At 44.5% G+C, this 19,690-nt stretch overlaps 1 protein-coding gene across 2 annotated transcripts in view; it reads left to right on the top strand.

Moving 5' to 3' along the window:
* The first annotated feature begins 6,598 nt into the window (after positions 1 to 6,598).
* Positions 6,599 to 19,690, top strand: part of btbd11b (BTB (POZ) domain containing 11b) — an 80,175-nt gene continuing 67,083 nt past the window's right edge. For both annotated transcript variants that reach the window (XM_069686987.1, XM_069686989.1), the window contains exon 1: positions 6,599 to 7,451. In XM_069686987.1, coding sequence (XP_069543088.1) covers positions 6,599 to 7,451 — 853 coding nt within the window. The remainder of the gene's footprint in view (positions 7,452 to 19,690) is intronic.

The following is a 19,690-nucleotide window of genomic DNA, read 5'->3' on the forward strand; positions in this document are numbered from 1 at the left end:
CTTTTATGCCACAAATCCTCGTCTCGTGGCTTCTTGTAATCACTCGTAAATGCTGTGTAAGAGATACAGCACTGTGATGAAACAAGATGAACATCCTGTACCAGCCTGCAGCAGGATGTCAAATAATATTATAATACCAGAGACTCAGGCCTGTGGAGCTACACAGTACATTTACTATAATAGAAATTACATGTATCTAGACCTAAGTGTACAGGCTTTTAACTTGTTCAGAAAATTACACCTGACTATTTCTTTCTGTTGTATGCTACTCATCTAGAAAATACTAATGGGAAGCAGCTTTGCTTCAAACATCTGCCCAGTGATTCAGGAACAGGAGTCTAACAGTAAACAGAAAATCTTACTGAGAGGCATTAAAGTATGTACTGTAGATGTTGTGTAGCAACTCCTGATACCCTCATGAGATTACTTTCAAGTAGGTTTCAGACCCACAGAGTCCTCTCTAGCTGCTTCAGAAGCTGCCTCAGTGTCCTGCAGTGACCACATGTCCCTCTCTCACAGAGTAAATGATTGTGGGTGTGAATTTGAAACACAGCATACTGCTTCTTGGGGCTTAAAACAATTCAAATGTGCTGTGTTGATGTTAATTTTGCTGCACAACAGTTGAGTTTTATTGTGACCTGAGCTAATAAGTTCTTCAATAATAGGAGTCCAACTTCTGGGATGTAGCTCTGCAAGTGGACACTAGATGGCAGTCTGAACCAGCAGTTGTGTTTGAACGGCCTTAATATCCCTTTCCTGGCATTATTTTACATTCAGCCCGTTTGCATTGTTTGCTTTTTCTACTTAATTTAAAGTTTCTCACTTTTTAGCCCTTTGAGGCTTTTTAGTTGTGTTTTGTTTTATCTAATTTTTCTTATATGTTTTTTATTTGCGTTGGGAATGCCACAGGACAAATGACATACAAACACGTTATGGTCAATATCTTAAGTAAGTTGAAAAAACAGTTGCACTATGTTTCTAAAATGAAGTCCATGTTTTATGTTTTTAAAGATATGTTAATACAAATTCATAATAATTAAGCAGATTGTGTTGTAATACAAAACACGACGTAGAGATGGAGCCATGTTTGCCATTTGCTGGTGTTAGCAGGTAACACACATGGACTATTTATTCCCTATAGTGTTTGTATGCTAATATAATTAAATATAAACACAAAGTACAACCGAAGCTTATTGAAATCTCATTCAGTGTTTGCATCATTTTTCCTGAATAAACCAGAATACGGGACACATTGAAAGTTCTAATGATGGTGCTACAGCCCTGATAGAGATGCACAGAGCAAATATAACTCCTCCTGAGCTGTGACATGAATGTCTACACCAGATGTTATAGCAATCCATCCAGTTCACCATATCGCAAGACGGCTGTCTTTGTTTGACACCACGCTCAGGGTGGGAAGCTCAGATTCTGATGTAGTTTCATACTGTTGTGTTCATGGTTGTAAGTCTTATAGACAGAGTGAATCATATAATTTTACTGCTTGTTTATTGATCATGACTGAAAGACAATTGATAGAGAAATTCTGCAGAAACATCAGGCCATATTTCAAGTTAAAACAACACATTTTATTACCCATTAGCTACTGTCAGAGCTACAATTAGACAACAGCTACTGTTAGCATTCTGCCACTTACTAGCTTATATTACTGTTAGCTCGGAAGTGGCTGAATGCTAACGTTACCTTTGAAATTCGTTGTACAACAAGATAGGTAAAGCATGTGCTTAGATACTAACTTTAGCTCTTGCCTGATGTTAGCTTAGGAGCTATAAAGTCTATATTTTGCTACTTTCAGCCACTTTCAAGCTGACGGTTATATAAGCTACGATGTGTCTGAATGCTAACCCTAGTTGTTGCCTGATATTAGCTAAAGAGTTATATAATATATAATGTATATTTTACACAGTCGATAAATATAGTAACATTTTCAAATGGTACTTTTGGTATTCAGTCACTTTCAAGCTGATGGTTATATTAGCTAGGAAGTGTCTGAATGCTAACCGTTGCTGTTGTCAAATGTGTGTTTTTTCTTTGAACTATGACACTTCAGAATATCCCTATCAGTTGTTTTTTCAGTTGATCATTAATCAGGAAGTAGTGAAATGATAACACCTGTTAGATAGCCTTAATTTATACAACTTACAACCTGGAAGACAGCAGTACATCGTGTCAGCATTCAAGTGTCAGAGGAAGATGGCTGACCTTGTGATTATGATCAATAGCCGCAGACATTTCACTCAAAGCCACAACCTCATGTTGGCGTACATCTTCTGGAGACATTAATGTAGAAACATGTGTGCCTGTCAGACCAGAGGAAGGGAAGAGATTCCACTGGACAACGCTGCTGGTGGCACCAGAGGAAAAGAAGATTACATAAGTCTGATTTACCTTTAAGAACCAAGAACATCTGTGGCAACTTTTATGGAAATCTTTCCCATTATCATCCTTAGCATGCTTTAGAAACAGATCACCTGGTTTATTCTCAGACTCCTGATCAGAAAAAGGACCCAAAGTCACCTGTTTTAATCAGCTGGTCTGAGCCGTGCTCCCTCTGACATGCTGCTCCTTTTTAATAAGGTTTGATTAAAGAAGTCTCTCAACCGGAAAGGCTCATTTCCACCCAACAAAGACATGAAATTGTGATCGTTGGGGACCATAAAAGACCTTCAAGGTCAGTTTTATAACTTAAATTAACTTTCTTTTACATAAAATGATTCTCCAAGTTTTTCGGTGCTGTACATCACAGCTTTGTCTCCTCTTTAAGGATAGAGCTGTTGATAAATCAGCAAGATTAATTAATGTGATCAATCATCTACACTTAAGGCCTGGGATGTGATTAAGAAATGGGAAAAGAGAACTGATGTCTTATCACCAATTACTCCAACACAGACGAACGCAGATTTCCCTCAAGTATTGTCAGCTGGCGGGTTTTATCTGTGGGAAGATGCAGGTTACATTACAGTTTTAAAAGGCTTGTTGAAGGGGATGCAATGATGTCATTTGATCAACTAAGGCTGAAATATAAATTACCCCGAACACATTTTTTTAGGTTCTTACAAACAAGAAGTTTTATTCAAAATGCCAAATGGGCGTAAATTTAATTTGGAATTAACCCCAACTGAACACTTGCTCTTTAAAGCTATGATAAGGAGGATTTGTTCTTGCATTTTGTCAACAACACATTCAAACTGGGCCCCTCCTCCTGGGCTCTTCATCACCAGAAGCTCACTCTCACGCCCACCCTGCCGAGCTAACACCGACAGCATCACGGTAACCTTTGTGCTAGCATGCTAACCGCCAGTCACCATTGCGCTAGCATGCTAACAGCCGGTTAGCTCTGCAATATGGCCATAAACACTTCAGGCATGAAGACCACAGACCCAAAAGCTGAGGTTAATTTGACCTTAACATCCACCTGCCAGATGAGAGAAGACCTAGACTTTATCAATACATTTAAACAGACATTTTATTTTAACATAAATACAGAAAACAACAAGACAATACAGATAACAAAACCCAAAAGTGTTTCTGCATCCAACCAAAGCAGGTGATGCTTGGGCTTAATGTCTTTTTTTCTGGGGATTTACGTCTGTCTCCCGAACAGTCGACAGAGCCAAAAGGTCAAAGGTTTCCTCTCTGGCTCCTGCCTGCTGCTCCTGCTGATGTAGCTCCAGCTGGGTCAGCTCTCTCTGGCTCTGCCTCCTCTCTTCTGATGGGGATGTTCAGGCTGTATGGAGTCTCATCTCCAGGCTCGGTGTCAGCTGCAAAGCTCACAGCAAATATGAGCAAATATGATAAAAAGTTAGTTTTAATAATGTTACTTACTGCATCTTTAAAGCACGTAGCAATAAACGTACAGGTGGTCGATGTTATCAAGCTCTTTATAAGTCCAGCAAAGCAGACAATGTAGTTTTACAGACATGGGCTCATGATCTTGAGGCAGAGACAGACTAGTATATGGCAGCACGCTAATAATATATCGGTAATCGAGCAAAGGAGTTACAGTTCAGGTGGCTGCACTGCCTTCAGATATCAGCTGTCCAACAGTTTGTGTCAGTTGGTAGAGCAGGTGCCCCACGTCTAGAGGCTACAGTCCTCGACGCGCTGATCGCAGGCTCGACTCCCGGTCTGCCGATCCATTTGGTGCATGTCTTCCCCCACGCTCTCCTCCCCACACTTCCTGTCTCTCTTCAGCTGTCATGTATAATAAAGGAAAAAATATTTAAAAAATAAATAAAATAAGGAGGATGGTAGCTTCATACACATGGTATGAGCATGTGCACATATTCAGGGTTTTTGGGGAAAAGTAGTTGCAAAACTGAGTCTAGTTTTTAACAAAGAGTTGTGTTGTGATCCAGTTTGCCTTCTGTTAGGATGCCACGCCCACAGGTCAAGGAGGGTCACAGACAGAAACAGCTGAATATGCTAACGCTGCACATAAGAGTATATGATTGAAATGGATTTCAAAGAAGCCTCCAACAGTCTCGGTATAATGGTATAATGTTATAATGTTATATTTAACCTTCTATGGAGTATGTGACATACTGGTCTAAAAGCACAATGTGCACATTTTATCACATGTGGACGCCGTTCCTCGACTACGTGGGACCTAAAATATCTGATATATTCTGGACGGCACTTCCTAGACCGAGGAATGATGGCTAATTATTCAGACAAAGCTTTTTTGTCTGCTCTTTTCTTTATTTCATTTTTTTGTTGTGTATTATTTATCTCACTGTGTCTGATTTAAGTCTGCACTGTGCTGGAACTGGGAGGGCTTGTGTTAGGGGTGGGTAGTTCTTATAGGGAGATTTGGTTTCTGTATGTGAGGTAGAAAACTGTAAAATGTGTGTATATCTGATCTGTATGTTGGACACACAATTATTAATAAAGACATGCTTATTTTCACAGGTGATTTAACTGATAAAAACAACAGTGAGAAGGAGACAGACCTGTCTTAGACCTTCTTTAAACACTGAAGAGCTCTTTAGGGCTGCTCTGACAAACCTTTTTCTTCCGCACATCCCGTGTTTGTTTTATTTACATCTGTTTCTATGGGAAATCTACAATATTCAAATGCATCACAAGCTTGTTACATATTAAGACAAAGGGCTTTTTCACAGCAGCAGACGCAGAGATGTTGCTAATAAGGATTTCTCTGTTCCCTTCAGATGTCTCTCTAAGCCATGACAGTACACGTGACCGTCTTGCAAAAAAATGGGACCCTGAAACTGAGGCAGGTAAATTAAATGAAATCATCAATATGATTGAGATACACATCATAGAGAAAAAAAGTGAAGTTTGACTGCAGAGCAGCAGGGTTCACTGTTGCTCCAGAGATACCTCCATCCTGCTGCCCGATGCAGGAGCTCCCGTCTCACTGCAGCTCAGGTGTAGAGCAGCTACAGTCACACAGATCTCTGAGCAATCTCCAGCTTATGGATCATTTTTATTTTTACCTCCAGTTTTTTCTCAACCACTTTTATTCTGGACCTTGAAGTATGAGAGCTATTTGCACCGAACGGATATTTTCATGACTGCTTTTATTTCCAGAACATTTAACTTAAAAAGAAAACTTCACCTGTGCCGTTTACTAAGACTTGTACCATCTTTAAATGTTACTTCTGCTTGTATCAGTCAGGCCATGAATTTAAGGTGGACCAGAGTTCATGCAGATTCAGAGCCAAGCTAAAAAACAGATGTCTAGTTTAGACCCTGTTAATGATCCCAGCAAACGACCTTGAGAGTAATGCAGACCTTTTCAGCGTGTTCTCCTGCAGAGGACCAGAGAGGGATACATTATTCATGCAATCTATTATTAATGCTCTCGAGTCATGTTACCATCATCGGCCCTCAGAAAATATCTGGAAAGCCTGATCCTCTGGGGAACTGGTCCCCTAAACATGCTTCTATATAAGCAGACACTTCTGCATGTATGATTTAATGTGTCTTTGTAACATTTCACAGGATGTCTGCAGTTACTCCAAAGTTTAGACAAGTTCAGTTTTCCCACAAGGAGGCTGTAGACAGTCAAACAAACGTTGTGTTCACTGTTTACATCACTTTTTTATGCACACTTAAATTACTGGAACGACTAGAATGATCTTTTAAACATTGTTTGCATATAACTTCAATACACAACATACAGTCTCAGACTGACTCGAGCTCTGTGAAAGCCTCAGAGAGGGTCAACATAAACATCAGGACGCAACATGTGTATGTGAAAATATATAAGCCCTATCATGAGCTGCATTATACCAAATATTGATCCTCTGAGACGATCCAATTAAAGCCCGTTGCTGCTCCATGCCGAGTTTTCATTGGCTGACAGCTGTTCTCGGTCCTTAGGCCCCGCCCCCTCTGTCAGGCACTGCGCTGCCTCAGCTCTGTGTGACTGCTGATGTGCTGTGTGAGATACTTCTCTTTAACTTTATACGACAGCCTCGGATGGACTTTCCCTTGAAAGCAGAATAATATCTGTCAGCTGAGCTCGTGCAAGGCGCGCGCGCACCCAGGCTTCTGCGTGTTGAATATTTTCCTCTACTTTTCAAAGCCCTCTCTTACAGCATGAAGTGCAGTTATGGCACGGAGTAGCAAGTCAGCAGCGAGGACCCTGGAGGATTTGACGCTAGACTCGGGTTATGGTGGAGCCGCCGACTCCTTCAGGTCTTCCAGTGCGTCGCTGTGCTGCTCGGAGGCACATGGAGGGAATCACTGGCATCTAACCGACTCGATGCACAGTCGACACAACAGTCTGGACACTGTAAACACGGTCCTGGTCGAAGACGCCGAGATCCTGGAGAGCACCGGGCAGTGCGCGAAACTACCCGAGCTTGAGGATGTGCCGTGGAGCCTCGGGGAAGTGGCGAGCGCGCTGAGCAGGGACGAGGAGATGAGCCTGCCGACCCCCCCGCAGGACGTCCTGCTCAGGCTGTCGGTGCTGGTCAGCCGGGCCCTGGTCCGGGTCGCCAAGGAGGCGCAGCGCCTGAGTCTGCGCTATGCCAAATGCACCAAATATGAGATCCAAAGTGCCATAAAGATCGCCCTGTCGTGGAGCGTGTCGGTGAGCTGCATCAGCGCGGCCCTCAGTGCCTTGTCCCTGTACAACATGAGCACGGAGGAGGACAAGTTCAGCCGCGGGAAGTCGCTGCGCTGCGGACTCATCTTCAACGTGGGCAAGTTCTTCAGGTGGATGGTCGACAGCAGGGTGGCGGTCAGGATCCACGAGCACGCGGCGATCTACCTGGCAGCGTGCATGGAGAGCCTGTTCAGAGAGGTGTACGCGCGGGTTCTGCGCAGTGCGCTGCTGGAGCGCGACAACGGGATCCCTAAGTTCACCGTGGAGACCCTGGAGCAGGCCGTCAACGGGGACGCGGAGATATGGGGGTCTCTGCTGCCCTGGCAACACCTGATCTGTGGGAAGAATGCGAGCGGTGAGTCGTTGCAACAGGGTCCTTCTCCACCTCAGACACACACATTTTCAGTCCTTAATTGGTCACCTGTAGAGCCCCCTCTCATCTCACAGCAGATATTTACATCAGCATCAGCAGGTGAAGGCTTCTTTATTCAGGTTTATGATGCTGATCCAAACAGGTCGCACATGCACCATAAATGACACAATTATGACCACTATGAGGGTAACGAGGTCCCTGTGTGCCAGATGGAGAGAGATTAAACACAACAGCTCCCTGTCTGTCTTGTTAAGTGTCTGAGAACTTAGTGAAGGAGCGTTTCTGCAGCTTACACAGTGCTTCCTGCTGTCAGAGAGCCTGGAGCTGCAGAGGCTGCAGGCAGCTGATGACAGACTGAGTGGGTCAGGATGGGAGAGAGAGAGAGAGAGGTTCTCTTTTGTCTCCTGTGCACTGTTATATTGCACATTATTCTACTGTATGTGCTGGTTTTGTTAGTGCACAAAATGAAGCAGGCCGGACATCCTCGGGCTGCATGCCTCACTCTGAGAGCTCTCAGTGAAAGGGGCTCTCCCTGTCTCTCTCACACACACACACACACACACACACACACACACACACACACACACACACACACACACACACACACACACACAAATGCCCTGCAGAGGTCAGTTTTATTCTTTCACCCAAAGAGGAAGCAGCTCTTTCATTCATGAGTACATCTGCTGATTTTGGTGTACACACTGACTCTGTAGTAGTTTCCTCTTCAGCTTTCTAAGTGAAAATAAATAACATTTGATGTGCGCTTTCAAAATAAGAGTAATTGTATTAAGACGTCACTGCTGCTTATCCAGCAATACATCACAGAGCACTCTCCAACATGCTTGCCCCTGTTGTAAAAGTGCTGCTGTGGCTCCTCTTGCAACAGGTTTACGTAATGAGAGGCCCTGGGGGACCTATGTGCTGTCATGCATTATGCAGAGTGATGTGAATAAAAGTGAGTTATAGAGAGAGGCAGAGAAAGAGAGACAGGCACACAGAGAGGCAGAAACTTAGAGAGGTTCTGTATTGATGAATCACCAGCAGAAGCCCGGCATCATGAGGAGAGCACTTTATTTTTTACTGTACCGCTTTGGTTTTAAAGGTGCAGTGACACCTTTTATTCAAGCACACTGGTTGGACAGTGTGTTTACATGGATGCATGACGGTACGGCTTCAGGATCACACTCGTTTTTAGTGTCATGATATATCTGGACACACGGGGCACATATGCAGATCAAAGAGAAGCAGTATAACATCAGACACATATTGCACAGTACTGACTGTCAGTATTCACTCTGTACACTCAGGCCTCTTTGCATGCACTGAGGCTCCAGCTGTAGAGGTGTGCTGAGTGTTCGCTGCTGCATTGGGATGATGAATAGGATGAGATGCAAGAAAAACGTCTGGAGCGAGTGGACTATTGATTTAATGCCGGGCTCAGGCTACAGGAGTTTTTGGCGGATTTATCCCCGGTTCACCTCCCAGTGATCAGGGGAGAAATCTGGTGTTGGCCCTGGGTCTGTTCGGATGTTCAGCCCAGATTTTCTGCTAATGTGAGTTTTACAGATCCAATGGTTAACATACCAAACAACTCGTAGACTCATCTGAGACGCCCCAATAATTAATTAAACATTTGAGAACTTCCGAGCATGACAGCAACAGCCAACGAGAGAGAAGAAGACAGAGCAGCTGACAGTGTTTCAAGCTGACAAAAAAACTAGGTACAATTTTACCTTCAGTTCCTTCTGACATAAAGACACCTGACCTCTTCATCCCAAACACTCCCTCATCCAGACTCGTTCAGACTCCTACCTTGGTGTCTTCTGCCTGCAGAGCATCACGACAGTCTCTGTTTGTTTACATCGGCTTCAACAGGAGATCCCAGGAGGCGGTGCGCTGCTCCCTCTGGCACACACCGTAATCTAAATAACATCCTGCATGTTTGAGATTAGAGAGAAGAATATGTGTGGAGGTTCTTCTTACGTTGGATGCACTAAATCACTGAGGATGTTCACCATTGTGTTACCTCATTCGGCGACAGATAGTGACTTAACATTTATTTACATGAAAATCTTCCAGATAATTTTTTTAAGACATAGACGTGTGTGTGTGTGTATTGTGCTGTCTGATGTTTCCTCCTCTTTATCGGCCTCTTTTAAGTCTGCCATGTCACCTTAAAGTGACGTGTGCCAGCGCTGTGCTCCAGCCTGTTTGCTGCCCCTAAGTGCAGATAAAGTCTGTTATTGTCGGAGTAAGACTGACGGGTTTACTGACCGTCTGTTTGGGCCATTAAAGGATGACAGGTTTCATATTGTGGAATTTGTCGTCTTTTGCCACATTTCTTCTTGCGACCCAGCGGGACCTCTAACCCTCCAGATACCCTCTATCTGCAGGGACGGATAAGGCTGAGACAGGGACACATCATTTGTTGTCTTCGCAGCCAGCCAGTCGATCCGAGGGAGGGTTGACCTTAACCGAGCTGCTGCTGCCAAATTGAAGCTCCGTATCGCTCTATCCATCCTCTCCGTCTCTCTCTGCCAAGTGGGAGTAATGGAGGTGATTTTTCCATATTATGCTAACACTAACCCGGCTTTGTTGGGAAGCCTTTATGAATATCTGTCATTGCATCTCCTCCACCAAAAGAGATTTCCTTTTTGTGCTGTCACAAACTAAATAAGGCGGGAACTTTTCTTTTTTAACCTTTTAGCTTCTTTCTGGTTGAAACAAAACATCTTAGGGGCTTTTTCTCTTCCGCAGATGGTTTAAAGCAACAGTTTGATATTTTGGGAAAGGCTTTATCACCCCAAATTACACAATTAGACCGATGCCACTCTCATATCTGAAAGCTAACTTAGCTTAGCAGGAAACAGCTTGCCTGGCCATCCCCAACATAACTAAATCCACCTGCAAGTGCATGAAAAGGTAACTTATTATGACATCATAGCTTGTTTGTTTAGTCTGCACACAAAAGTATATAAAACCAACACTTTGTGGTTTTACGAGGGGTTAGGTACTTTCTCAGCCAGGAGCAGTGACTCCCAGAGTCTTCACAGGTTGTTTGGTAATCATGCAGAGGCGACAAGACTTCAGGACGTTACTGATAGCTGCTAAGCTAAGCTAACTGTTCATTCTTCTCATCTAACTCTCGGTATAAATGTGAATAAAGCCCCTTTCACACATGACCTCTGGATAATTTCCAAACAATCAGGTCCTGACTTTGTCCGGACTTTATCACACATCGACCTCACAGCAGAGAATACTGTTTGGTTTAGGCGAGGGGGCGGCCGGGTAGAGTGTTTCTGTGCTAATATCACTACACATGTATCGGGACGTTTCCACAATACAAACAAACTGTTTAAGTGTATTTCTTCAGTCATGTTTTTAAGAGTAATCAATAGAAGCTCCGTCTTCTTCTCTGCTGCTTCATGAATAGATATTTCAGCACACATAGTAATCGTACGCTTTAATGTCTGTTCTCACCTGCTGCACCTCACAGTTCTGCATTAGCACATCCAGCATATGGCCGACCTCCCACACACGCTAACACACACGCACACACATATACATGAAGATGTCATAGGCTCCTCTCACTGTCTGACTCAGTGTTATTCGCAGGTGGGTGCTGGGTTTCCCGTTGTAGTCTCCTGTCAGAACAGGAACCTGCTCGGCATGCTGGGATATTTCTGATGACTCCCATCACACTCAGAGATTCTTTGATTTCCTTTACGTCGCGTGCATGTGACAGAAAATGTCTACGGGAACATGATATCAGTGCTCATGGACGTGTACCACCCTGAGGACGAGTCTCTGATCACATTTCAGGTGTGAGGTGACTTTCATGTCAGGGCAGAGCCGGCGTGTTTGACAGATTAAAGGGAAGTTTCACCCTAAACTCATTAAGCAAAGGGAATATAATGTACCTTTTACTTTCAGGCCAGTTTATCCTTTATGGTAATGAGTTGTTTTATAAAACAGCTCTGATCAAGTAATTTGATTGGACAGGAGGTGATGCCTCCTGTCCAATAGTATGTGCTGATAAGAGTCTAACTGAACTGGGACTTTTTACTGTCTGTATCACTCCGCCTCAGGTGTTCTCGGTACCTTAAATTAACAATACATAAATAAAACTGGTCAAGTTAGTAGCTCAGAATTACACATGCCTCCAAAGCAACTGTCTACCATCCATCCATCCATCCATCCAGAGGCGGGGTTAAACCTGGGCAGGTCACCAGTCAATCACAGGGCTGACACAGAGAGACAGACAACCTTTCACGCTCACATTCACACCTACGGTCAGAGTCACCAGTGACCCCAACGAGCATGTCTTTGGACTGTGGGAGGAAGCCGGAGTACTCGGAGGCCGGATGTTTCCTTTTGTAGTCGGTGGAGACCAAAACCAGAGAGAAAAGGAGATCAAAGCAACAAGTTTCTTTACCTGGATTTTTAAAATACATTTCAATATTAATCAAACTTTAAGTGTGCTGCACTTTTACTTTTTTAAGAATCGTGTCTGTGAGACAGAGTTGATATTTTCTTGGCAGTGTTACTGCAGCTGTCGTGAAGACGCTTCTCTGCCACGACAGCCTCAGCAGAAATTCAATGCTGCCACAAATTGCATCTTTGTGGAGCTGTTGCCAGTAGCATGTGAAATCTAACCCTGTTGGGGTGTAATTGGAGGTAATTTGAACCTCTGGGCATGCTGCTTTGTGGCATTGTTCTCTCTTCACTCTTACTTTTTCTTACCTGCAAAACATGTTGGGTTATCAGTACCGCAGCACAAAGTACACACGCCACTGTGTGGTAAATTACAGCACTTTAGCACATCCACAGGAAACCAGTGGACCATTACAGTGTGAGCTGTGCTGGTATTTGTACTATTTTCCTTTTAAAGCTTTAACGTTCTAACAGCAGAAACGAGCCGGCTGACCCGACACTTACGCCTAACATTCACATATGAGAACCCACTTTCCCCCGGCGTCATGTGTGCAAACCAGAACCAATCAGGCGCTCGTTGATGGTATGTTGTGTGGAGCAGTTTCTTCTGCTTGACAGCTTCGTGCTGTTTTAGCAGGGCTTCACAGGGGTGAAGGAGTGCAGGTCTCTTTTGTTCCCGATCCAACTGTCGGAGTTGCAGTGCGAGGTCAGTGCCTGGTGCACACATGCTGAGGGGAGGCAGCAGACAGGAATGGCTGCAGACGTACCACTCTGTACCAGTGAGACCAGTCCCCATTATGTCTGAGAGTGAGGTAGAACATGTCTGTGCTGGGGAAACCCTCACACAGCAGCACCACACTCAGGCTCACACACACTCGGAGCAGATCTGGTATTAATTGTGGGTTTGGGAGTGGAGTGAGGAATGCTGATGTGACATGGAGGCTGGTACGGGGCAGAGAGTAAGTTTACTTCAGATGATGAAGAGGAGACAGCTGATAAACAGCCGATAGAGGCTATGATGGGTCTCTCCTGGAAGCCTCCTCTTTGCTCAAGCACCTCCATTTGTATTGTATGAAGTTTTAAACGCTGCTGAAGATGCAGCTTAAAGCAATTGCTTGACCTCGTCCTAAAAGGAGATTTACTTCATAACAACATCGACCAAGAAAGTGAGCAGTTCCTGCTTTTAAACCTCTCTGCATGACGTGTTTAGCTTCTTATTTATTGTCTGTATTTATGTTCCTGTGTGACTTTACCAACGAGAGAAGGCTGCTTTTTATTTCTCTTTTGGACATTTGTTTCCCTTCAAATTGAAATCGTTTATAGGCTGACAATAAGAACTTACCAAGGACCAGAATAGAGTAACAATTAGTCTGCACTGTGGAGTCAAATCCAGTGAAGTGGTGGCTGTGGAGGAATTGTTCATGAAGCAGAGGGAGAGGCACAGATGGCAGGGATCAAAACAGGAAAATCCATAAGAGAAGCTGTGTGACAGACGACACCAGACAGGCGATGCCTCCTTCTTATTATAGCCGGAAAAAGACTCCAGGCAAACAAGTGCCAGCACGTGGATTAGTGAGGTGAAGCATCAGTGTCTGCAGCGCTGTCTGAACTCCTATTGTTGTTTGGAGGGAAATGATCCCGTTAAATAAGAGCCAGCCTGGCTGGAAACTCAGAAGAAGAAACTGGTAAACACGCTTTTTACTTTGATGTAAGCTGAGAAGACTCACAGAAAGGGTCACCGCCATGAAAGTGATACACCTGATATCGAAGGCTGCGTGTCAGGACACGTCGAGGTTCTTCTGGATTCACAGTCGATGAACTTTGAACCAAATTCGTTAGTTCTGATCATTACGGCCGCATGTTTTCCCTGTTCTGTTCGTCCTTCCAGTTGTAACTGCTCAGCAAGGTGCACCTGCTCGCACCTGCACCTCACAAAAACTCCTGGGGCTGCAGACCAATCATGCTTTTTGGTTAGAAAGGTTCCTAACTGAGTGAAATGAAGTGTTTCAGTGTCAGCCATGATAAGGAAAGGAGCGTCACCGTTTCCTTTATTATCTCCTTTAGGAAACACTGGACCATCCTTTACGAAAGGAGAGGAGAAAATAATGACCCACAATTCCTTGCGGCAGCAACATTTTAAGTGACGCACCTCTCGGCGGTCATGACAACACACATCAACATGACAGAAGATAGTTGATAGTAGATTTAAATGCCAACTTAACTGGATCAGACAGTTATTTTTAAACTATAAAACTTCTGATTCACGAGGATAAATCCCTTTGGTCACTTATTTTCCTTTTTTATTTAATTCCCACCTCCAATCAATTAATCAATCAATCAATAAATCAAACTGTATTTGTATCTCTGCTGTAGGATAATATAGATGAATGCTCTTCAAGGCACACATCTGCCCAGTGGGAGTGCAGTCGGATTCTCTGAGCTCCGCGGCCGTCTTTTCCTCACTCCTTTTGACTCCTCTTCACACCTCTTCATGACCTCGTGACGTTTTCCATCGAGGTCAGGAAAAAGTGGTTAGGAAGAGACTGGGGGTAATTTTTAGGACTTTTCTACCGCAGCCCAGTTCTGCCATCAGAATACGACGGAAGCCCTGAGCGGACATGCATCCAAACATTTTATTTACTCTGTTTTCCCGTGAGTCATTTCAGCTGTTTTTTGTCTCGAGATTTCGACTTATTTGTCTCGTTATCTCGAGATATCAAAGCTGGTTTTCTCATGAGAAGGTGATAATTTTCTGTGGATGTAGAAAACCGACCAGCAGGCTGCTCACTGTGATGGTACAGAGCAGGACATGCCATGCTGCCGTCGCCCACACTGATGAGGTCAGTTACGCCTGTTTCTATGATTGTTTTGTGCTTTTGCAGCTCTGGAGATACGAGTTATGATCATCTGACAACAACATAAATAAGATACTGAAATGACTCGTTGTCACGGGAAAATGGAGTAAATAAAAAGTATGGATGCATGTCCACTCAGAGCTTCTGTTGAAGTCAGAGGGTTCTGAAGTGGGCACTGATCTGTTGTGTTTTATTTTTGTCCATCTTTATTTACTGATTTGGTTCTTTGTTCGTCCATGAGTTTGGACTGTTTTTAGGTGCTTCATGTGGTTAACTTTGGGTCAGTTTGTGGGCTGTTGTTCGCCCTACAGGGCCACCGTAGTTTGGGGCGTAACACATAAAAGCAGGTTTCAGCACTGTGCTGTCTCTCAGCCAGCACCAGTCACAGGCGACTCCCTGCTAATCCAGTTATTCCTGCATCATCTCACCTGTTGTTGCTTAATCACAGCAACACCAAGCAGACAGTCAGACCTGCCAGCAGCAACACGGCACACAAGTTCATCACTGCAGTGACAGCGAGCCTCCTCTGTGTGTGCGCCGTAATCCTCAGCTGATGATGCTGTCATATCAGGACATCGTTTCCCTGAATCGAGCAGCAGTCCAGCCGCACACAGAGCCGGTCCACCCGGCTGTGAGAAGAGGAGCTCTCACTGTTTCAGCCCAGAGCAACAATTTACATGTATAAGCTCGGATGAACTCTCTGAAAATGGATGGAGATGTTTAGACAAAGCTGTACCTCTTGGTACGCAGTAAAAAATGTTCCTCCTGCATTCTTTTAACTGTCGTACGCACTGCACACTGTGAAACTTCGTCAGAGAAGATATAAGCAAAGGCGTTCTGCACAGATCACTTAATTGAATCTGACTCTGGCAGAGAGGCGGATATATATACTGATGTAATCCATCTTCTAGCTGATGTTCTGGTTTGAAGATCATAAAGAGGAATCAGGATTATTTGGGGTGGTTCATAACGAAGGTTATGATATTATAACCGTAGTTCTATAAGCACAGGCGGTGCTCTCTACTGGACTCTATGGTTACTACAGTTCTCGTATCACACGCACGTATTCGCCGACTAAACTTTGCATAAACGTAGTCGGCCATCAGGGCGTGCTCACGTGCATACGTGTGGCTCCCACAGTATGAATGCAGCACACACCACTGTCTGTTATCCTACACGCTCTTCAGCAAGCGATGCAGCAGTGACAGGGTGCCTTGGTAGAGGGCTCCGCCTGTGCTTATAGAACTAGGGCTATAATACATAACCTTCATTCTATCTCACACAGCGCCGATGCATGAACGCCCTGTCGCAACGAAACATTGAACAAACCACGCGGACCCCGACCGCCAAAACAGGGCAAACCACCGCTCGCCCTCAAAGAAGAAGATCGCAGACAGCGGTGTGTGTTGTCTTATATACTGTGAGAGACACACATGTTCAAGCAGGCCCGATCGGCCGGCCAGGTTTATGTAAAGTTCAGTGGTACAATACATGCGCGTGATTGGAGGAGAGGAGTACCTATAGAGTCCAGTAGAGGGCGGAGCCTGTGTGAGATAGAACCAAAAAAAACTCCTCAGAGTAGGCTCAAATATACAGCCACAGACTTTTGAGTATAAATGTCAAGCTAAGCTGTGAGACTTTTAGCTTAGCTTAGCATAAATACTGGAGGGAAGAACAGCTAGTTTAGCATCGTTCAAAAGAAGCAAAATCCCTCAAGCAGCTCCATTAAAGCTTCTTTTTCATTCATAAAAAATATGTCCAATTAAAAACAACACTTTACGGCTGATGTGCTGGACTGTTTGTTGGCAGGGTGCAGTTTGTGGATGCTTGTTGTCACGGTGAGGTCACAGATAACCAGAGAAGACCTCAGGTAACTAACAGGTGATCATGTATGACAGGCTTTACAGATGTTGGTAGCTGGATATTGCTTTCTTCAGAGAGTCATGCTAGCTGTTTCTATCTGTTCCAGTCATTATGCTAAGCTAAGCTAACTGTATCTTTACATTTTAAGCCCCTTTCACACATGCACTCCTGACAACTCCCAGAAATGTTCCCAGCCAGGAGCTTGTGAATCTCTTCCTCTCTCCGGTCTGCAGGCAAACGATCCGTCTTCTTAAACCTCATATGTTTTTAATCATCCTGTTTGTGTCGCTCTTCTGGTTTAACACCGGTCACATGGTCTAAACATCATCATCCCGCCCACTCGCTAGCTGTGAATGTTCTTGACTATTACCTGCAGCTTCACACGTCAGCTCACCCCGACAAGAGGCTGGCAGGAGAAGTCGTCCGTTTGCTTTCACACATGCTTCCCACCCGGACAATGTTGGGACATTTTCAGGAGTGCAGAGCGTGTGTGAAAGGGGCTTTATCAATCTTTTCTTCTCACTCTCAACGAAAAATAGAATAAGCTGAGGTGAAGGACGTTTGCCCCTTTACCTGCCAGGGTTCAGCTCTCCTGCAGTTTCAGCTAACCCGTGTCTAAAGTACGCTGAGCTGTGGGGCTAAAACATGTCTGGGATTTGTTCGGGATTCTTTCAGTCCTCTCTGAACCTCTTCATGCGTGTGTCCTCTCTGCACATAAAGAATACGGAGCATCAGCTGTACAAACACATGTGACAAAAATAAACGCTCTGCTGCTGACATGCCAGCGTGCCCGTGGAGTAAACATATACTTTCACTGGAGGACATAATTATCCTTGAATGTATGGAGATATACTGGCTGATGACTGCTGCTGCTGCGTGGTGTCATTACTGTATCTTTACGAGCTGCTCGGGGGGTCGGAGGCAGATGAAGTGTGGGCTCTTAAATGTGACACAAGTTGTTTTTTTAAACTGCGAGACATTTTTATATCAACCTAAATATTCCTCTCACGCTGCCAGCCTACATCTTTCACTAGTTTCTTTCCCAGAATGCCTTTCAGCAATCCCCTGTATGTGCCTGAACTTGTTTTATATTGTTGCAATGGAGGGAACAGCGTAGAAGATAAGAGCAAGAATGCCTTCCTCAGACTTTCTGCAGGAAAAGTAGAAAAAATTGGAATGAAGTAAGAATCAAATGAAGGTAAAAGTCCTCATACATGGAGATATGGTAAGGAGCTCAGATATCCAGAGGGAGCTCGGAGGAGAGCCGCTACTCCTTTACATCGAAAGGAGCCGGTTGAGGTGGTTCGGGCATCTGATTAGGATCCTCCTGGGCGCCTCCCTTTGGAGGTTTTCCAGACACGTCCAACTGGGAGGAGACCCGGGGTAGACGAGAGCTCGCTGGAGGGATTATATATCTGTTGAAAATGTCATTGGGGAGGAGGACGTTTGGGCTAACTTGATTAGCCTGCTGCCATCTCGACCCTACCCCGAAAAAAATGTTAAAAAAAAAAAAAAAATTTAAAAAGTGGCATCCAAAAGTGGCCTTATAGTTAACAGCTGCATGGCAGCTTTCTGTGGACTTGAAGTCATAACATCTAAATACTTGGTTGCCAAATACTCACAACAAGATCGTTCTTCTGTAAACCTCTGAGATGACCACAGAGGACATCCTCTCAGGCAGCCGTGTGACCAGGGACTATTTTGTGTGGAAGCATTGAATCTACAGAGACTTGCTTTTTACAGTACATCAGCGGTGGAAGGATTTGCTGTGCTTAAGGTTGGATTTCGCTGTGATGTGTGTTTTATTGCTTGTGAAAGACATGAAGAAAAGGCTCATACTGAGGCTTAGCAGCATCCGAGGAGGCGCTGATTCTGCTGATGCTCTGCTGATGCTCTGCTGATTCTGTTCCAGTGGACCCGTCTCCCGTTACCTCCCCTGAGAGCTCCGAGCTCTGACCTTCAGACTCTGAGTGTGTCATTGCATTTCCTCCTTTTTGCATGTCAAATTCAAACGTATACACCATTCCTCTTTCTACTTTCCACAATGCAGTTACCTCAGTCAGAGCTTGTCACCTTAAAAATGCAGCTGGATGATTTAAATAAACAAGATGTGAATGAATTTGTCCGTCGTCCCTCTTCTCTGTCTTTGCACTTTACTCTCTTTCTTCTCATACCGTGCTTCTTCATTTCCTCCAGTCTGTTTCCCTCCAGCTCTCTTATTCTCACAGATATAATGAGTCCATTTTCCTCCGCTGCCTTGATGGAGAGTAAGTGCTGAGTTGAGGTAACCTTGTCCCGTCCTACATGTCTGGCAGCGCTCTAATAGTTCTGTCAATCCCGACATGTTGGGCCCGTGGGGCCGAGCTCACTGACTGACACACGTGTCTGAATCATGACAGATCGGCTGCAGATCGAACTACGATCTGTAACTGTATTCTGCAGTGCAGAGTGGGCGTAGCAGTGGGTGAAGTGAGAAGAAGTCAATGAGAAATGTGTCAGAAAAGACGCTGCTAGAGTTTCAATCATTATATCAGGTACGTGAAGCCGAGCAGCTTTCCTTTAACTGTGCCCCGGACGTCTTCTCGATCCTTCTCTCGAACCTACGGCGCTCGCTCACCCCCGGCTGAACCAGCAGCATGTGGTACAGATTACCACAGGAGAAGGTATATGTATATTCTGGTCATGACATGTTTTATTACAAACACATGCTGCTTCCTGCTTCGCCCCCATTTCTCTCTGACTGTGGACCAGAGACAGAATAACAGCCTCACTGTAAGAAGACGCAGACAGCTGTAACTTCTTTATTTATAAAAACACTCAGACTTTTCTCTGTGCGTTTGTTTTGGCTGCAGCGTACCTGGATCCCACAGGAGACGTAGTACCTTGCAGTAATGTGTTCATCAATTGGGGAATCATCTTTATTCGGCACACATGCTCTGTCCCATTGATTAGTCTTTAAAGGAGATGATTAACTAATGACAGACTGATGTAATGATCAGTTGTGATCGCAGGGAGCCAGCTTTGTCTCCTCGCACATGCACGAGGATGCAAAGAGAGGAGGTGAAC

This window comes from Semicossyphus pulcher, unplaced genomic scaffold (genome assembly GCF_022749685.1).
Source record: "Semicossyphus pulcher isolate SPU_LCO1_2020_fin unplaced genomic scaffold, fSemPul1.0.p SCAF_8, whole genome shotgun sequence".
Lineage (NCBI taxonomy): Eukaryota > Metazoa > Chordata > Actinopteri > Labriformes > Labridae > Semicossyphus > Semicossyphus pulcher.